At 35.6% G+C, this 20,521-nt stretch overlaps 1 protein-coding gene across 1 annotated transcript in view; it reads right to left on the reverse strand.

The window, feature by feature from the left end:
• Window positions 1–10,597: 10,597 nt before the first annotated feature.
• Window positions 10,598–20,521, reverse strand: part of LOC141392395 (uncharacterized) — a 32,625-nt gene continuing 22,701 nt past the window's right edge. Inside the window, exon 2 of the mRNA XM_073965343.1 lies at window positions 10,598–10,735. Within this exon, the coding sequence (XP_073821444.1) occupies window positions 10,598–10,735 (138 nt within the window). The remainder of the gene's footprint in view (window positions 10,736–20,521) is intronic.

Raw genomic sequence — 20,521 nt, forward strand, 5'->3', positions numbered from 1 at the left:
TGAAAACGGCTGAACCGATTTGGATATATCTTTTTGTGAAATGTTCGCCATAACCTGACTTAGGTTTTTATGCAAAGAAAAACTACTGAACCGATTTTTCTGAAATTGAGAGGGATGGCCCCCGATTAAAATGGGCTACAAATTTTGTTGAATATCGGAGGGGGCAGGGTACTTCCCCTATACCCTATTTCTTAAAAATGCTATATCTTTATAAATAAAAATCAAATGTCGTTCGTTGGTAATGTCATCAGTTGAGAACGGCTTGACCGATTTCGATAATTAATTTTTGAAATGTTCGTCATAGCCCAACTTAGGTTTTTGTGCATAGAAAATTTGACCACGGCCACTTTTTTCAATTTTCAAATCATTCTTTTCTAAAAAAACGACTGAACTGATTTATCTGAAATTGTCGTCGAATGTACAGGGGTGGCCACTGGTGAAAGTAAGCTGCATATTTTGTTGAATTTCGGGGCCTAAAGACCACGCCGTAAACAGTCTACATATTTTATTGAATTCCAGAGGGAGCGGGGTAACTCCCCTATGCGACATTTAAAAAAAACGCTACATGTCCAAAACTACGCACGTTTCGGTTTAAAAACATACGGATTAATCTACAATCTATGTACTTATTAGGGGCCTAAAGGGCCAATTTCCATCAAATTTGCAGAAAAAGCTCAATGTTTGCCGTTGTTATGTTTATTTTATGAACTTCGGAGGAGGTGGGGTACCTTCCATACACCTTTCTTTTAAACGCTATATGTCTAAGCCAAACTTATGATTATATCGGTTTCAGCATAAATTTTGGGAAACAATGGACTTATGTGTACTTTAGGTACATATCTGGAGCCAAAATATCGGAACACGCCCATTTTTTTAGATATGTTTTATCGTGAAAACTGATGACCACGCCCACTCTTTTTAATACATTTTTTCCATAAGTACTGAACCTAATTTCATGCAATTATCAGAAAATGTTCAGGAATGTCCCGTGGTCACAGAATGTTACATATTTGTGGACGAATTTCGGGGGCCTGTTGTTTTATAATCACTATATTTGCCATGCCATGAGTGCATCGGCTTGCAAATTAATTTTCGAGACTGCGGTGGTTGCCCCTGATCAAGAAAAACGATATAGGAGGGTGAGACCGGGCACCGTCCAAATGCTGTTTATTGCTGTAGTATGCAATACCAACAAATAAGTTATGTGTTTTTTCGTTGAGAATCAACGAACGCATACCAGTGGGAAAGATTTGGTTTTGTTTGCAAGTGAAGTTGCTCGAGTTTAGGTAGTGCCAAAGAAATTCTCGATCAGAGTGTTTCTTTTCGCACGTATCTATTTGAGCGAGCAATTGACACTTGGGTATAAAAAGTTTCTTGTTGAAAAACAAGAAACAAGGGAACTGATGAAGATCTGTGGCGAGATCTGAAACTATAGTCTTCCCTGCCTTACCCCTTGGTAAACATCGCCAATTTCTTCCCACTAATAAATTAAAGTTGTTTTAATAAAATATTAAAACAACGATATGGGAACAAGCCTGACAATTTTGAAAAATAAAAAAGAAACACGATATATTTACAAATTTCCTTAAAAGGTGTGATTCAGCGGTTCATCAACCTTGAAAAACTAAAACATATTAGTCTCAATAAACGGAAGAATTCGACTTCACCATTTATTTTTTAAACTTTTATAATTTGATCTGTTTAGGATCCGACAAATTCCGTAAGAGAATAGAAAGGTTACAGACAAAATCTGTTGATACATTTAAAATCCTCCTCGGTTTGACAATGGAACCAATAAGTGAATTGTCAAGCATAAAGTCCATAAAAACTTGCCATTAAACCTAATTACGACGGGCCGGCAACGCGGATGATGGAATAAATATTCATATTTGTATTTTCTCAGCCGCAGTTCTTGATCTGATGTCTAACTCTTTAGTAGAAAATTCGGATAACTTTGTCTCCTGTGCTCGATTTCTTTACCAGGGTTTCGGAGTCGAGGTATTGTTGGCTCAACTCCAGGCGAGTTTTTTTCACGACTCCGATTCCAAAGGAGAGTTCCTATACCACTAAAAATGAATAAAATGTGCACAAAATTGATTTCTTTTGCTATATTTTGGCCAAAATAGGCTAATGTGTTATTTTTTTCCTTACGTATTCATTAGAAAGGGCATTCGTTCGAATACATTCGAACATATCAAATTTTGCACAAGTATATTCTGGACGGAATTCTTCCGCGTGAGAAAATCTTTAGGCCTTCAAAATATGTAAAATTATGAGGCAATACAAATCGAAAGGACTACATGAAATAAAAACTATGAGCAATTCACGACCAAGTTCCAAACTGGATGTAAGCCAACATTTTAGTGTACTTAACCATTTTTCATAATTTTTTTCCGAGAAAACTACGTAACTTTTTTTGCAGATTTTTTTCTTAATTTTTAAGAGAAAAATATTACCAAGTTTTTATTAAAGCAATTTGCGGTGCCAGCTCTATCTCGAAAACTAATAAACCAATTGTCATATATTTTTGTGGCCGATTTTGAGAAAAACACAGATTATATGCTGCGTACAAAATAAAATAAATTGTTCCCATCCAACGCTCATACTGAGGAAATATTGTTCCGATCGACTTAAAAATTTGACCAAATATTCTATGCTATTTATACTTTCTACTTTTTTTTCGAAATTCAGCGCTCATATTTTGAACCTTGGTGTGGAGTGGATAATTTTATTAAAATACTAGCAGACCCCGGTCCGCGTTGCTGGCCCGTCGTAATGAGTTTTAATGATAACTTTTTATCGACTTTATGCTTGACAATTCAAAAATAGGTATTTTCTACCTCACTTCTTCGGTCCATTGCACTATAGGTAATTTGCCCAGTTTTTGAGGCAAAAAGTCGATTTTGCAACTTTTAATAATAATAATTTTTTAGTTGGCATTAAAAAAAGAACATGTCAAAATTTATTAATATGAATGATATTTTTCAAAATAGCGTCATTATCGCGGTTTAAATCGCAGTCAAAGTGAGAATTTCGAAGAAGAACTAAAAAATATATATTGTAAAACATATTTCAATGTATTTAAAACCGCGGAAAAATAAACCAAATGTAAATATATGTAAAATGGAATAGATTGGTAATTGCGAGAGGAATTTATTTAATATATAATATAGCTTAAACATTATGGGTAGCGACCAAAAAACACAAAAAGTCAGAAATAAATATTTTATTTTTCTTAAACTCACTTCATATAGACTTATACTAAATTGGCCGTGTTTGGCCGTGATTCTGCTATTGGGAATATCTTCAGCAAAGGGTTCTGAATCAACTACATAATTACCAAGGTGCGATTTTTTGCGTTTTTTGAGTTATATCACATTTTTGAAGATGCCCTCCTTGCATAAAAATATATATTTTTTCAATTTTTTTGTTTGGTGAAGGAAATATTAAATACAAAAAAGCATCCGATTTGACCTAAAAAGACATTTTCTTTAAAGAAATATTCACCATGTGTTCTAAAAATGTACATACGTGTTGTGGTCAACATTTTTGTTAATTATAGCTGTAATAAGTTCTAACTAGGGATCATGATTGCGTGATTTATTTGGTCCTTTAAAAATATAATATTTATACAGATCTTTTCGCGAATAAATATTTTAAACATATCAATGTTTATAAAAAACTTTTGGCGGATCAGTACTTTAGTTCATTGTAACCGTTTTTCTTTTGTTGTAACCGCGTTTATTGGGTTGGAACGGATAAAATAGATAAAATGAGAATAGGGGGTAGGAAAAAGAAAAGTTGTTCGTTATATCCAGCGTTCGTTATAGACGTATTCGTCTGTAAAATTTTTATTTAAGCCTACTTTTAAATATCATATATTTAAATATTTGAAACAGTGCTTAAATTCGTCGCTATCCGCTTCTGTTTTAAAGCGGGCCTGAAAATCGTAAAAAAATTGTAAAAAATTCTATTCGCGGGGTAACAGCTTTTGTTTGTTATAGTCGTGGTCGTTTTAAGAAGTTGAATGTGTGTACAAATATTAAGAAAATTTCTTTGGAAACATAAAACTTTGTTCGCTATAAACGCAGTTTCTTATAACCGATGTTCGCTATATCCGAATTTTACGTTGTAATTCTTTGTTTTATCTTACTTTTGCATATAAAGCAATAAAAATGTATAAAAAGCCCACATATCCACCGCTATTAATTTTTGCCTCAAAAACAGGCCAAATTACCTATAGTGCATTGTCAAACCGAGAAGGATTTTAAATTTATCAACAGATTTTGTCTGTAACCTTTTTTTCTGTTACGGACTTTTTCGCCAATTTGTACCTTTTAGGATTTAATATCGTCCATGTCCCTGTCTTTATCCTAAAGCGATCCAATTATAAAAGTAAAAAAAAGTTAAATCAAATTCTCCCGCTTATTTAGATTTATATGTTTTAGCTTTTCATGGCTGATGGACCGTTGAACCTCACCATTTAAGTACACCATTTAAGTACATATATAGTTTTTCTTGATCGGGGGCGCAACCACCGTTGTCTCGAAAACTAATTTGAAACCTGATGCACTCATACCCATCAAAATTTATTTGAAGTTGTTCCTTGTGAAGTAGTGATTGAATAGATTTTTTTGAAGCAGTCCACGCAGAGTCATGAAAAATGCAGTCCGTTCTTCACATTTTGACAATGTCCGATTTGAATCCATTTCATAAATTTTTCTCATTTTAGAAATTTCAAAATTTTGCAAAAAAAAAAACCTAAAAAAGACAAAGAACTTAATTTGTTTCTTGTTAATTATAATAACAGCAATATGTTTGCATCCATAAAAAGTAATTTGTATACAAAAAATAATAAAAGTGATTTCGAACTACATCTTTGTTTGTAGCCAAAGAAGTAGTTGAATCATATGTTGTTGTGATTTATTCACTACAAAGAACTAATGCAAAATGTGTGCTTAAGAAGTAAATTAGACAGTACCCTCACTGCACCATGCCCTTGTAAAAATCATGACTTCTTTCACGTAAAAAGATGTAGTCCGGAATCACTTGCACTCATGATTTAACTACTTCTCTGGCTACAAACATTTTGCTGGGTAACTTTGGCAAATATAGCGATTATAAAATAATAGGCCCCGAAATTCGTCTACAAATATATAGCATTTTGGACCACGGGACATTCCTGAACATTTTCTGAAAATTATGTTCAGTAGTTTTGGAAAAATAATGTTTTGAAAAGAGTCGGCGTGGTCATCATCGGCGTGGTCATCAGATATAACATATTAAAAAAGTGGGCCTGGTCCGGTATTTTGGCTCCAAATATGTTCCTAGGGTGCACACAACTTCATTGCCTACCAAAATGTATGCTGAAACCGATATAATCAAGAGTGTGGCTTATACATATAGCGTTTAACAGAAAGGCATGGGGAAGGTACCCCACCTCTTCCGAAATTCATAAAATATACATAACAACGGCAAACATTGAGCTTTTGCTACAAATTTTATGGAAATCCCTTCAGTAGTATTGGAGTTATGTCATATTAAAAAACAGGCGTGGTCGGGCCTATAGGCCCCAAAGAAGTACCTAGATTGTAGATTAATACATAAATTTTTATTCCGATACATACATAATTTTTGCAAATATAACGTTTTTTTAAACATCGCATAATGGAGGTACCCCGCCCCCTAGGGAATTCAATAAAATATGTAACCTGTTTTCGGGGGCGTGGTAAACTTTTCTTTCCAAAAAACCTAAGTTGGGTTATGACAGCATTTGGTTTTTATTCATAAAGGTAAGGCGTTTTTTTAATTATGCCTCTTCAAAATTCAAGAAAATATGCCTGTAGATTCCCTGACATTTTCAGGAAAATCGGTTCAGTAGTTTTGTAGATGTAACATACTTTAAAATGTGGGTATGGTCAAGTCTTTGGTTCCTAAAAAAGTAGGTAAGGTCGGAGACACAGCCACAATTGTCTCGCAAATTAACTTCCAAATAGAAACATTCGTAATTATTGTAAATATAACATTTTTAAAAAAGTATGGTATAGTGGAAGTACCCCGCCCTTTCTGAAATTCAACTGAATTTGTAGCCTATTTTAAGCGGGGGTCATCTCTGTACATTCCCTGGCAATTTCAGTTCTTGTAGAAATGATAAAAATTTAAAATTGAAAAAAGTGGGCATAAAAACCCAAGCCGAAAATAGGTCTAGCCATTCTCAACTCATGCCATTACCAACGAACGATATTTGATTTTTATTTATAAACATTTAAAAGTTTAGACAAATTGCGATTTTCGTGAAAATCAGTAGTTTTGTAGATATAACCTAATTAGAAAGTGAGCGTGGTCGGATCTTAAGTCCCATAATAAGTACGTAAGGTTTGAGACACAATCGCCATTGACTCGCAAATAAATTCCCAAACCGATACATTCGTATTGGCTGCAAATATTGCATTTTTACAAAAGTAGAGCATAGGGGAGGTACCCGCCCGATCCGAAAGTACATTCGCTGAAAGTTTCAGGAAAATCGATTCAGTAGTTTCGTAGATATAACATATTTAAAAAAAGTGGGCGTTGTCCAGTCTTAATGCCCCAAAAAAAAAAAACACGTAAGGTCGGAAACACAATCGCCATTGACTCGGAAATTAATTTTCAAAGCGATACATTTGTAATTGTTGCAAATATTGCATTTTTACAAAAATATCATAGGGGAGGTACCCCGCCCGATCCGAATTTCAACCAAATATGTAGCCTATTTCAACCGGGGGCCATCACTCTACGTTCCCTGAAAATTTCAGGAAAATCTATTGAGTAGTTTCGTAGATATAACAAATTTATAAAAGTGGGCGGAAAAGAGTGCGTGGCCAATTTTTCTTTGCATAAAAACCTAAACTGAACTATGACTAACATTTCCACAAAAAATTATCCAAATCGCTCCAGCCGTTTTCAACTGATTCAATTACCAACAAACGACAATTGAGTTTTATATATATATAAAGATTTGAGATATATTGTATATACCACTCAGCACGTAGGCAGATGGATGTTTTCTGGAACTGAAAAATTAGCAAACGATGAGATTTCGTGCATGAAAATATTCTACAAAAATGTTGCTATGTTGCTCCAATTAATCCATTTGTAATTCGAACTATTCCATTTGTAATTCGAACTATTCCATATGAAATTCGAATTATTCCATTTGTAATTCGAATTATTCCATTTGAAATTCGAATTTTTCCATTTGTAATTCGAACCATTTTATTTGAAATAAGAATTACAAATGGAATAATTCGAATTACAAATGGAATAATTCGAATTTCAAATGAAATAATTCGAATTACAAATGGACTAATGCGAATTACAAAAAAATAATTCCAATAACAAACACCAAACGAAAAAATTCGATTTACAAATAGAAAATTTCAAATAACAAATGGAAAAATTCGAATTACAAATGAAATAATTGCAACTACAAATGAAAAAAATCAAATTACAAATGAAATAATTCGAATTTCAAATGGAATTCTCAAATTAAAAATGAAATAGTTCGAAATTCAATTGGAATTGTTTTGAATTTCAAATGAAAAAATAAAATTACAACTGAAATTTTTCGAATTACATGTGAAAATGGTGTAGTGCCGAACGTCCACTTACCTCCCATATGCTTTCTCAACGAGCCGAAAGTTATCACCATTCAAAGCATTGCTGGCGGTGTAAACAGAAAGGTTACACTTGTTTCCAAATGCAAAACCAGTTGGAAGATCTTCTGTTCGTATTGTGGCAAGGATGATATACTGATATGGAACTGTCAATGCCAAGAGGATGTTGTTCCACAGGCTGCGGCCAGGGACAGTAACTTGTCACACAATCTCTATGTTCAGAAGAGCCTCCAGCATCACTACGACTTCAGAGCGCAGACTACTCCAATGCCACTAAAATTACAATCAGCCACAACATCTGGAAACCAAGCGCAGGATCGCAGTCTCAAAATATTGAAATTGACGAAACTGTGTATCCCCCACTGTGTCACTTTAACAATAAACTCGACATTTTCTACACAGATGGCAAATGGCATAACTATGATTGCAGGATCTCGAGGCTTATGTGACCGGTTATATTGAGTCGTAGAACTTCTTCCTTATTACTTTTTAACAGGGCAGAAATCAGAACTGCTGTTGGGGTCAAGACGGGGCACTGCTACGTAATATCCAGAACTTCTCGGTGGGACAGTAGTGTCGATTAATGTAGGCTGTGCGAGGATAAGGAGGAGAGGGAAGCTATTGAGCACCTTCTATGTCATTGTCCAATGTTAAACAACACTAGACACGGACTTTTCGGCTACTATGAGTTCTTTTCTGCATCAGACATATCTATCAGTTATTGTTATCTTCTCAAGAAGTCTTAAATGGCTATTGTGAAGTAACTCCGAGCGTCTTTAAGCATAAAAAAGCGAAAAAAACTTTCTTTTTGTCCATTGGTCTTCAAGTGGAGCGGCTGCATTAATGGCAGTCGCGCGTCCTTAAATCTAAACGTCGATGGAGGCAAGCGCCACCCAAACGGTGGGCACGGAATCAAGTACCAGTCGGTATCCTCTGATCATCGCGCCACCGAATCACCGACATCATCCAAAAATTGATCACCTTCGACTGCAAACGAAGAACCCAGTACAGGAGAATCTATTACCGTCTCGTTGAATGGAAACGAACATTCGGTCTTATCGCAGAGAACGGGTTCACCGCTTTTGGCATTTTACCAAATAACAAAGACCCCGACCAGTCTAAAGGAAGATGTGAATCGGACGCGACTGAACTTACCGCAGCCGACGACAAAATCACGTTACAAATGACACCATTGATCTTGGATTATTCCTTCAGGTACGCAAGTTTCAACCGTCAGTATGGAATGGATATTGAGATTCCTATACGTGTATATTTATTACATTAATTGCAGACCCCGGCGTAGCACAAAAACGTAAGTTGGGTTATGACGAACATTTCTAAAAATGAATTATGCAAATCGGTCCAGCCGTTTTCAACTGATGCTATTACCAACGAACGACATTTCATTTCCATTTATATAGTTATAGCATTTTTAAAGAAATGGGGTATAGGGGAGTACCCCACCCCCTCCGAAGTTCAACAACATTCGTAGTCCATTTAAACCGGGGACCATCCCTGTACATTCCCTGACAAATTCAGAAAAATCCGTTCAGTAGTTTTTGTAGAAAATATAAAAATCGAAAAAAGTGGGCGTGGTCACAAAAAGAATTATCCAAACCCGTCCAGCCGTTCTGAACTTATGCCATTACCAACGAATGACATTTGATTTTTATTTATAAAGATGTGACCCAGGTTAAGACTTTATAAGAAGTTTTAGCGATATAACATAACGACCAAAAGGTCAAATTTCATTTAAGACGTCTAATAGATATGGGTCGTTTAATAAAAAATTCTGAAGGTATGTTTCTTGGAATACCACTATGACGTATTTTGGCCGTTCAGATTCGCAGTTTATTTTGAAAGCACCTATCAAAAAAGCTTCCAAGGAGAAGTTGAAATTCTCAACATTCATCTTAATCTCAGCAAACTCTTAGTGCAAGGCGGTTTCTAAAGACTTACCGTTGATCTACGCTTAAATTTGGTTATAATGGTTAGGGAAGGGAATTTTGTTATGAAATTCGTCTTATTCCATGCGGACCTGGAGATTTGTAAGGTTGGCGGGGATTCATTTATAGAGTCTCTAATCGGGGGTTAGTCCTTCTGCATCTTTTTGTTTAATATTACGTGTGGGCTTAGGGTCTTTATATAGAATTTGCCGAATCTTGTCACTTTGGTTACTCCCCATAGGGTTTCACTGATGAAAAAGATTGACTCTCGTTAAGCTCGTTTGATTCCCTCGTCCGTACTAAGCGCTGGTTTGGTGAATATTCTTGCGGATTTCGGAAGAATTGGAAACCCTTTTTTCTGAGGGGTTACGAAGCTGTTAAGGCTTATATATTTTTTTATTATACAATTTAATATATAGCATAATATTATAAAATTGGATTGGATTTTTTGATGCACAGTGTAGGGTACCCTAGAATTCACATCTATCCAACTCTTGTTCTATTTACCTTTAAGTAACGAATAGTCATTAAACATAATTATTGCCACTTAAAGACAGAGAGAAGGAAGGACAAGACAAAACGAAAATCTTTGTACGTTTACTTTTAATTTGCACTTTGTTGTAAATTAGCGAAAAATTTATGCATGTTAAGGTACAACAACAAAGACAATTGGTAAGTGGACAACATATGTGGATAGTTGGTAGGCTTAGAAAAAGAAACAATACTTACCATTTACTATAAAAACATTTGGTACTGCCACACGTTGAACTCGCGTTCACACATTCAAAGCAAATTCACCAAAATAGACTTAAAAGGCCAAGAGAGACAGAGAGAGAGGTACAAACTTAGAGAACAACAAGAATAACGAAAAACAAAAGAAACTAACACGTTATACACGAGCGCACGACGACGAAAGCACAGAAAAGAGATCAAAAGTTATAAGGCGTTAATAATGATCAGGCCAATAATGAAGTTAATTTGTTGGAACGACGACGCCTATGATGACGACGAATGCGACAGCGATCGCGGAACATACGACGATGACGTTACGCGTATTGTTTTCTCTGTTGTTGCCTTTTTAGCTCTCGACTTTTGGGATTTGTAGAATTTGACACTGTCAAGCACTGACGTAAGCTCCCAAGATTAAGACGAAACATCAAATCGTATTCCAAAGAGTTACGTTATGACGCAGATTCGTCAACATTGGGTATAGTTATTTTGGCAATTTTTTCTTTGCGGTTACACTTGCGGAAGAGAGCGTTAATTCAATGGTGAGGGAGAATGATTTTTCCCTTTAAGAGATACCACAGCAATAGCTATGATCACATAATGCGCGGGGAATGTAATCACTTTTATACACATGCACACACAAATACAAATAAATCTCTGAGTCTAATTATTTTCAAACCGACGGCGTGTTATACTTACGAAAAGTCCACTACGATACGAACGACGCCTAGATTCGGAGTTACACTTCATGCGAAGTCCAAATAACGACTAAATGTAAAATGCACAAATTCGCCGCTAATAGATATCTAGACGGAGCAATGTAATGCACCAGAAAGGGGTTTAGAAAACTTGTAATAGCTAAATTAGGCAATAACAACAACCAAGCAAACAAACAATTGCAACGACCCAAGTACTGCATTCGATGGGATATAAGAAAATGCTCTCCTTTAACCATAGCAAAGAGATTGCAACAATTTTGCACGTCGGTTAAAGACAACAACAAGCAAGAGTCATGAATCAATATAGCCAGACCAGTAAACTAGCCCAAACAAAATATCTCACAATGCTTGAACTTGACCAAATGCACAAATTGCAGAGGAATTGGCAAGCAATGCCGCAATGTGTGCTTCGGTCTAGCTGCCTTGCTCAAATATTTCTTGTATGGGTGAAGGCAATCAACCCACTGCCAATGAGAGTACACACGATCAGAGTATTTACAGAGAGGAAGAGATCGGTGAGGTATTTCAATTTCGTCGTTTCCCGCTCACTCTCATTCGTAAACAAATATTTCCAGTTTTCTGTTGATTCATTCAATCATTCCGAATAAAATTCCGTTTTGGTTTATTGTGTTTCAATTCACATTTGTTCCCCTTTTAAACTGATGTCTAAGCCAGCTTTCATATGAGGTATAGGTAGTGGAGTTTGAGCTTAACTGTTATACCAAAAGATTGTGTGTTGTGGTAGCATGCTTTTCATTTGTTTACGCTCACCGGTGGTTGGAATATTTTTTTGTTTGTTTTCTTCGATGTGTTTTATTTGTTTACATCAGAGTCTTCATGGAACCATAGTGCGGGTGGTGAACATGTTGAAAACATCTCAATCAAAAGACTTAAGAAACAAGAGTAAATTATATACATACTGATATGTCAGTATTTCCTCTTCAATGGCAATTTTCCGTTGAAATTCTACCAAAATCATATTCAAGGCCCCAAATATTGGTCAATGCAAGGATCGAGTACAAATGAAAACAACTAAGAAGGACGCTAAGTTCGGCTGGCCGAACCTTTTTATTATCTCCACCACGAACTGTATTGAAGTAAATAGGTTCTATTAGTTTCTTTTCATTTATGAAAGTACTAAGCTCTTCCTTGATGTTAAGGCTTATTCCTTGGAGGAGTAGGATATTTTAACTGATGAAAATCACTTTATATTCATAATTTTCTGTGTGAACATTTTCAACCCGTTGAGCTTCTAAATACCAAGTTAAATCCAATTCAGAAGGAACAATTTGCAAACCCCTTTAAACGTGCTCACATGGACGTCATGGTAGTTCTTTCCAAAACATTAACCCATATTTACAATTTTCCGGATAGAGCTTTTGTATTCTCTGACAACACGCAATATGAAATTACAGCAACCTCGGTTCGAAAATTTGACAATAACAAAAAACCTCGAAATTAATAAAATACCGGTTCATGGAGGCTAGACTAAAACCTGGATATACATACATACAATAATAATTAGACATCGGATTTTTGAACATTTTTAAAAATTATTATTTATTATTTATTAAACAATATAAGCTGGAGCTTTGTACGTATTATTAATTACTTTCAACATGACATCGAATTTCTGTCATCGGAACGATATAATTCGATATAATAACGTAGTTACAATTGGTTGAAATTTCAAAAATATGCAAAAATCCGATGTCTAATAATACTTTAGCGAGTAAGTTTTATATCTTCTGAGAACATATTGATAACCAATGCGGTAGAAAAAATGTGAATAATTTTTTAAGAAAACACAAATTATGACCCGATATTTATATCAAAGCTTTTTAATTTTTTTTTTTTTGGAATTGTAAAATTTTTGGAAAACAGCAATTTCCAGGAAAAAATGGAATTCATATAAATTTGGAATAGTGAAATCGAGTACGTTTCGTCGATTTCAATCAATTTTGAAATAAAAAGACTTACCTACATAAATATTTGCATTTCAAATCCATAAATTACCTCAGAACTATATAAAATATGAAATTGTCATTCCAGTTGCAAATGTTTTGAGCAACACTGAATATCGGTCTATACCAAAACTTTAACCTATACTGTCTGATTTATACGGAAAATCGAGAGTACTGTTCTATGGGGGCTGCATCACAACGTCGACATGTACTTTGAAATTTCTGGAGGAAAGTTTTGCAATTCGGACGAAGACTTAATACCAAATTTCAGTAATTTTGGTTGAATAATGCGACTAAAAATCGGGAGGTACCCTTTTTGGGGGCTACATGAAGACGTTGAAAATTTTGCACCCCACACACAGGCAAAATGCAAGTTTTCAGCCATTCGGATGGATATTGATGCCCCAACCTTCAAACTTTCGAAAATCGGGAGGTAATTTTCTTTGGAGGCTATATGAAACCATAAACCTATACTTATAATTCTCTCCAAGAATATTTTATTATATACACCGAAGACTATATACCAAATTTTATCCATTTTAATTTGATAATGATGCTGAAATCTTCAAAATAACGAAAATCGGGAGTTAGCCCTCTATGGGGGCTATATTAAAACGTGAACCAGTATTGATAAGTCCCCTCTGGGACGTTTTATACCTCCACCTCCAAAATACCGAAAATCTGGAGTAAACGTTCTACGAGGGATGCACGAAAACTACCTGGCCTAGGCAAAACCGCGTATTGCCAGGCGCGATTTGAAAAAATTTTTTTTTATACCCTTCACCATAGGATGGTGGTATATTAAGTTTGTCACTACGTTTGTAACTACTCGAAATAATCATTGTAGACCCCACAAAGTATATATATTCTTGATCAGCGTGCAATTCTCATCGATATAGCCATGTCCGTCCGTCTGTGGAAATCACTGTAGCGTCCAAACGGATTGACGTAAGTTGATGAAATTTTGGGAAAATATGTTATATTTACGTAGGATTTTTGGTATTGAAAGCGGGCTATGTAGGTCCACGTTTTGGTATAGCCCCCATATAAAGTACGCGTCATTTTACCACAGAATTGGTTGTAGTTTGGTATTTTGTGTCTTCAGAGGCCAGAAAACATTCCTACCAAAGTTGGGTTATATAGGTCCACGTTTTGGTATAGCCCCCACATAAGGCCCCTTATAAAGTACGCGTCATTTTAATATATTTTAAATGTATTAGACCCATTTGACCAAAGAATCGGTTGTAACTTTGTATTTTGTGTTTCCAGAGGCTAAGAAACATTTCTACTATAAAGTGTTTATATTGGTCCACGTGTTGATATAGCCCCCATAATACAATATCTCCCGATTTTCGATATTTTGAACGTTTTAGACTCATTCCCACACCGAGATGGCTGAAATTTGGTATTTAGTCTTCTTTAGGCGTATAAAACTTTCCCCAGGTATAGGTCCACGCCGTCATATAGCCCCCATAGAACGGTACCTTCCGAATTTCGGTATTTTGAAGGTTATGGCCACATTAATCCACCGAAATGGCTGAAATTTGTGGTGGAGGGTATAAAAAGTTCGGCCCGACCGAACTTAACGCTTTTCTTACTTGTTCTCGTTAGATCCAGCAAAATTGGACAATCGCTCAAAAAAGGCTTCTGTGAATTGGTTTAAAGAAATGGTGCATACAATCGATCGCGGTGCTTCAAACGACGTTTATAAGATCACCGCAGACGACGAATTTAGGATCTATGCTTAGGAGCCTGAAACAAAGTAGGAATCGGCCGTTTAGGTCTTCGAAAGCGAGCCAAATCAAAAAAAAATTGTTCATGTAAGAAGCACTTCGAAGCAAAAGGTTGATTGTTTCTTACGAAAAACTGACCATGTGGCTACACTACGGTTTGTTTGCCTGAAGCCTCCTGAGAAATTCGAAAAACAACAAGAGAAGACAAATCGTTCTGCATCATGGCAATGTGGGCTCTCACACATCGTTTCAAACCAGCGCCAGTTTGACCGGACAAAACGAGGAATTAATGGATTATCCGCCGTACAGCCCTGACTGGGGATCCACTGACTTCATATGTTTGTAGCACATCAAAAATAAAGGCGTGGTCAACGAATTTTGTTATCTGAAGATGCTGTAAAAACGGGTGCCCGGACATAACTCCCACGGACATAACTCCCAAAATGATTTTGGGCTTTATGTCCGCTGCGCTTTGCGGACAAAACTCCCAAAATTCGTTTGGAGTTATGTCCGTGAAGCAAAGCGGACATAACACCCAAAAAATAGCGGACATAACTCCCAACTATTTTTTCTTAATTTATAAATTATTTCTTTGCTTAATTTTGAAATTCATAGTTATTCATTTTTTTAAATTTTAGAGTAGAAGTTAGAATGTAAGCGGAATTATACATTTGAGAAGGCCTAAGTGCCAACCAATACCGAAGTATCCACAAAATCCTCCTGATTTCATAAAATTAGTTAAAAACGAAATTATGTATGTAGCAGTTAGGAGAAGTTTTAAATTGTAAAAATATTTGTTAAGAAAATCTCGCTATTTATTCAAAAATATTTTAGTTTTTCAAAAAGTATTTGAATATTTGTACAAACACTTTTTATCTTCTTAAATTGTGAACATAAATAATAATTGTTCCACAAACATCCCAGACGGGACGGGGGAGACTTCTCTCATATCAATGAGTGCACCCCGATTCATATTAGCTCAATGATATGGGACCTACTGTTTATAGCCGAGTCCGAACGGCGTGTCTTACGACACCACTTTTTCAAAAATATTTTCGCCTGCGGTGCTTTTCGTTTTTCAGAAAGTGTTTAAAGATTTTTACAAAAACTTTTAATTTTCTTAAATTGTGAAAATATTTTTGTAAAAAAATCGCGCGATTTTTTTCAAAAATATTTTCGCCTGCGGTGCTTTTCGTTTTTCAGAATGTTTTTAAATATTTTGTACAAAAACTTTTTATCTTCTTAAACTGTGAAAATATTTTTGTAAAAAATCGAGCGATTGTGAAAATATTTTTGTAAAAAATCGCGCGATTTTTTAAAAATATTTTCGCCAGCGGCGCTTATCTTTCTTCAGAAAGTATGTATCTGCGAATTATAACAAAAACTTTTAATTTTCCTGTAGGCAGCATTTTTCGTTTAGGTTTGAAGGCAAATTTTGAATATTGTTCGATTTGAGATGGCTACTACTTATTTTGTACTTAATTTGAAATAAAAATTGTATTTAAATAAAAATCACTTAAATTTTAAAAACGGACATAACTCCCATTGGGACTTATGTCCGCTAAGGGGGGTCGGACATAGCTCCCAAAAAATTTGGGAGTTATGTCCGCAAACCAAGGCGGGAGTTATGTCACGGCACCGTAAAAACGTTCAAAACCCATGTTTTGGAGGTGTCTCAGTCGGAGTGGAAAAAGTGCTTCACCAATAGGTTTGAGCGCAAGAAAAAGTGTATAAATCATGCTGGAGACTTCTTAAGAAAACAATAAAACCGTTTTGTTGGTAAATATTCCCGTTTTCATTGTTAGGCCAGATAGTTATCGTTCAGCCTCATATGAGGGCTATATGCAAACTTAGACCATCTATACCAAGAAATTTCACGTGTACTGCCAGTGAGGACTAAATTCCAAATTTCAGCCACGGAATGATGCCTTATATACTTTTGTACCCGTCCCGTTCCGTCCGCTTAACACTTTTTTGATTTTTTTTGAAATTACATGGGTAAAAAATGTGTGTGTTTTCCATACCGTTCCCCATATAAATTATAGCTTTTTCACACAAATGAACATTTTTTATTTAATAAATGAGTTTTTATAAGAGTTATAAGAGTAAAAACCCAAAGAGTATTTTTATACCCTATACCACAATGTGGAAAAGGGTATTATAAGTTTGTTTTGGTAAAAATTCATGTAACACCGCGAAATATTCGTCGGAGACCCCCAATGTGGTATACCAATCTTCATATCTCGACGAGATAAAGCGATTTTGAGATGTGTGTCCGTCCGTCCGTCCGTCCGTCTGTCCATTATAAATTGTAAACACGCTCCAGGCCGCAATTATGGACCGATCGTCACGAAATTTTGTATGGAGGTCGGGTTCAGATCAGAATAGATCCCTATTCCTATTGGTGATGATCGTGAAATATTTAGCGGGTGAAATGGAGCAAAAACATAATATTTATCCAATTTTCTGGCGGCTCTGTAGGTCTCAATAATAGTCCGATCAACGCGTAATTTTAAATAAGGTAATAGTATATCACAAAGGAGAAGCTTGCAATTTGAGATGGCGATCGGATAATATTTAGAGGGTTAAATGGACCAAAACTTTTGAGTGAAAATTGTGAAAAATTTTAATATACAGCTTATATCTTAATTCCTGGAAGTGACATTCCGGACAAGTGATATATACTTGAAAGTGGAACGCTTGACCTTTCAATTGATGCCAATTATGTTGATGTGCATGATCAGATAACAGAGTTTCAGCCTAATATATTCCGTTATTTGTTTGTAGTGTAATATTATATATCAATAGTCACGAAATTTTGCACCGGGTGAGAGTATAGGTCGAAAAAGATGAGTACAATTTTGAATGATGATCTGATATTCTTTAGCGGGTGAAATGGACCATTACTTTTGTATGAATAATATAAAAATTCTATTTTTGGTCGATATTTTAATTCCTTGAGGACATATATATTTGGCAAAGTAGCCTACATATGGAAAAAAAAAAATACTGACCTTTCCTCTGATGTGAACTGCAATAAAGTGTTTGCTAGATAACGGGCCTAGAGCCTAATATATAATGGGTTCTGTGTAGAGAACCACATTTTATCCCATGATACTTATTGTCTCTCCAAAAGTTTATGTAACACCACGAAATAATCGTCCTAGACCCCTTATTTGGCATTCCGAAATTCATATCTCGACGAGATAAAGCGATTTAGCGATGTGTGTCCGTCCATTAAATATTGTAAACAAGCTTAAGGCCGCAATTATGGACCGTTTGTAACGAATTTTTTAAGGAGGTTGGGTTCGGGCCAGAATAGAAATGATTAGTTTTTGGTGATGATCGTGAAATGTTCAGGGGATGAAATGGACCAAAAACAAAATTTTAACCAATTTTGTAGCGGCTCTGTAGGTCAAAATAATAACCCGCAAAATTTTAAACAAAGTTTGAGTTTATGATGAAGAAGAAGCGTACAAACCAACGTGAAGATCAGATAATACTTAGCGGGTTAAATGGACTGAAACATTTGTGTGAAATTGGTAAAAATTTCAATAACGTAGCGGTTAAACAACGGAAGTAGTAGTACTACATAAGTGGGTTTCATTACATTTTAGTTTGTGTGAACTAAATTTTCTTTCCTGCTACAAAAATGTCTTTGTCATGCTAGATAACTTTTTGGTTTTGGTCATAAGTATTATACATTACATCTCTGATATTTGATAATTAAATTTTCACAATCATTGAAAAGAAGTTCCGTGGAGAGCGATTGTCCAGGGATTGTGGTATAGGGTATCCCATGGTCGGCTCCGTCCGACTATAGACTTTTCTTACTTGTTTCAATTTTGGAAAAAAAAAAATTAAATTTAAAAAGTGACAAGACCATCTAAAGCATTGCAACATCATCACTGTTGCCGACACTCGTTGCTTACCTGCCCGTATACCCGAAATCAGACCAAATTTCACAAATAGTAGCACGAACCCTGAAGATGTAAGAGTTAGTGAAATTACTCTTGAAGTCAACAGGCTAGTAGGCGAACATATACGAAAAAAAGTGACAAGACCTCTTCGAGGATAGAGAAGACTTCCCTCCAGTCGTATTTGGAACTTTGGATGATCAGCTATATGTGTGGACGCCAGTAGTTTGAAGAATTGAGAAATAAGAAGTCCAAGACCCATAGAGTGAAACATAGAGTTCCCCTAGGCGGGATGATATCTCAGGAACTTTTTAACCTCTACCTTTCTGAAATGGCACACCGCCCAGATGGCATAGATATCGTAATGTATGCGGATGATTGTACTATCTTGGCGTCGGTACCTGTCGTTGATGACGTATGTGATATGTTAAATGCCTACATAACTGACTAAATGCAGTTTTTCCCTCTGAGGAATATGAAAATATCCGCCACTAAATCAAATGTCACACTGTACACCTCCTGGACGGCTGAAATAAGGCTCACCCTGCACCAAGCTACAGGTAGTTGCAGCAAAATAAGAAGTAGGATTCTCAAGTTGCTGGACGGCAGCAATTGGAATGCTAAAAAAGAAACCTTGTTGGTCTCTTACAAAGCAATAGACCGGTCTGTAGTAAGCTATGCAACGTCAGTGTTGTATGCAAATGTTAGCACTACGCAGTGCAATAACATATAAACATGTCAGAAGGCCCAGAAGACTGCATAAGGAGACGAAGATTTTTACAATACAAAGACACGTCAGGGGAGATCTTCATGATCTGGAAGCAGAGGACCAAAGGTATAAGCGAGAACCTCTATATAATCGATCCTAGCAGGCAGGCTTGGATAGCATTCATACTGATGAAGCCAAAAAGAATGCCATCCCCATCCTTTGCAGCAGAAGAACGCTAGCTGCCAATGCAAACATCAGTGGTTTTTATTTAATTGTTGTCTTTTTAGGACGAAGGTAATTTATTTGTGAGAGTTTTTATTTAATTGAATTAATTGAGCTATCATGACCTAAGAAGTTTTGTATTCCAAAAGTGATATCTATCGCAGTTCACACACATCCAACTAATACGCTACGATCGTTTCGCTGGTGGTTTAATTCAGCTTATCAGGCATATTTAGATGTGGTGCTAGACAAAAGCTGAGTTTAAAAACTTGTATATCACCAATATTTTTGAAAATTTAACATAGCTGAAGCCAAGGTTTACCCTTTTAGAATACGCGACTTGTGGTTCTATATTATACAAATTAAATATCTTTAGATAAAATGAAATGTTGTTGGACGCGGCAAAAAATATTGGCCTTAAAAGATAATTTGTGTGGAAGCTGTGACTATATTTATGTTAAAAAATGGGTAAAAATGGGTTGAAGCCACCATGTCTTTTTTTGTTTTCTCTCGATTTGTGAGTAAACCACACTTCTCTCGATTTTCCTGTCAAAGTAAAAGTAGAAGCAAACTAAATAAGGATCATCTCACTAATGTATTACTTTTAAAAATTTGAACTGCTTCTACCATTAAATGATGCTGACATTTTGAAGCCAGATTTACAGTGTTTTTTGAAATTTTCTTCTAATCTCATTCCGCAAACAGGGTTTTCAAAAAATCATATATAGGATTGTAGTACTTGCGATTCTGAGTTATTTGATACGACTAATGTGAATGTACTCTGCACAGCTTCATAGAAATATATATCCAAATGCGGAAATTTTGTGCGAACATTTTTGTAAAAAACCTATTTTTCGGGCCTAATTTTTACAATTGTCATTCGATTTCCTCGTACTTGATTGCACATTTTAGTTTTTTACGTTCCGG

This window comes from Musca autumnalis, unplaced genomic scaffold (assembly GCF_047663935.1).
Source record: "Musca autumnalis isolate F117 unplaced genomic scaffold, ASM4766393v1 scaffold_2, whole genome shotgun sequence".
NCBI classification, from domain to species: domain Eukaryota; kingdom Metazoa; phylum Arthropoda; class Insecta; order Diptera; family Muscidae; genus Musca; species Musca autumnalis.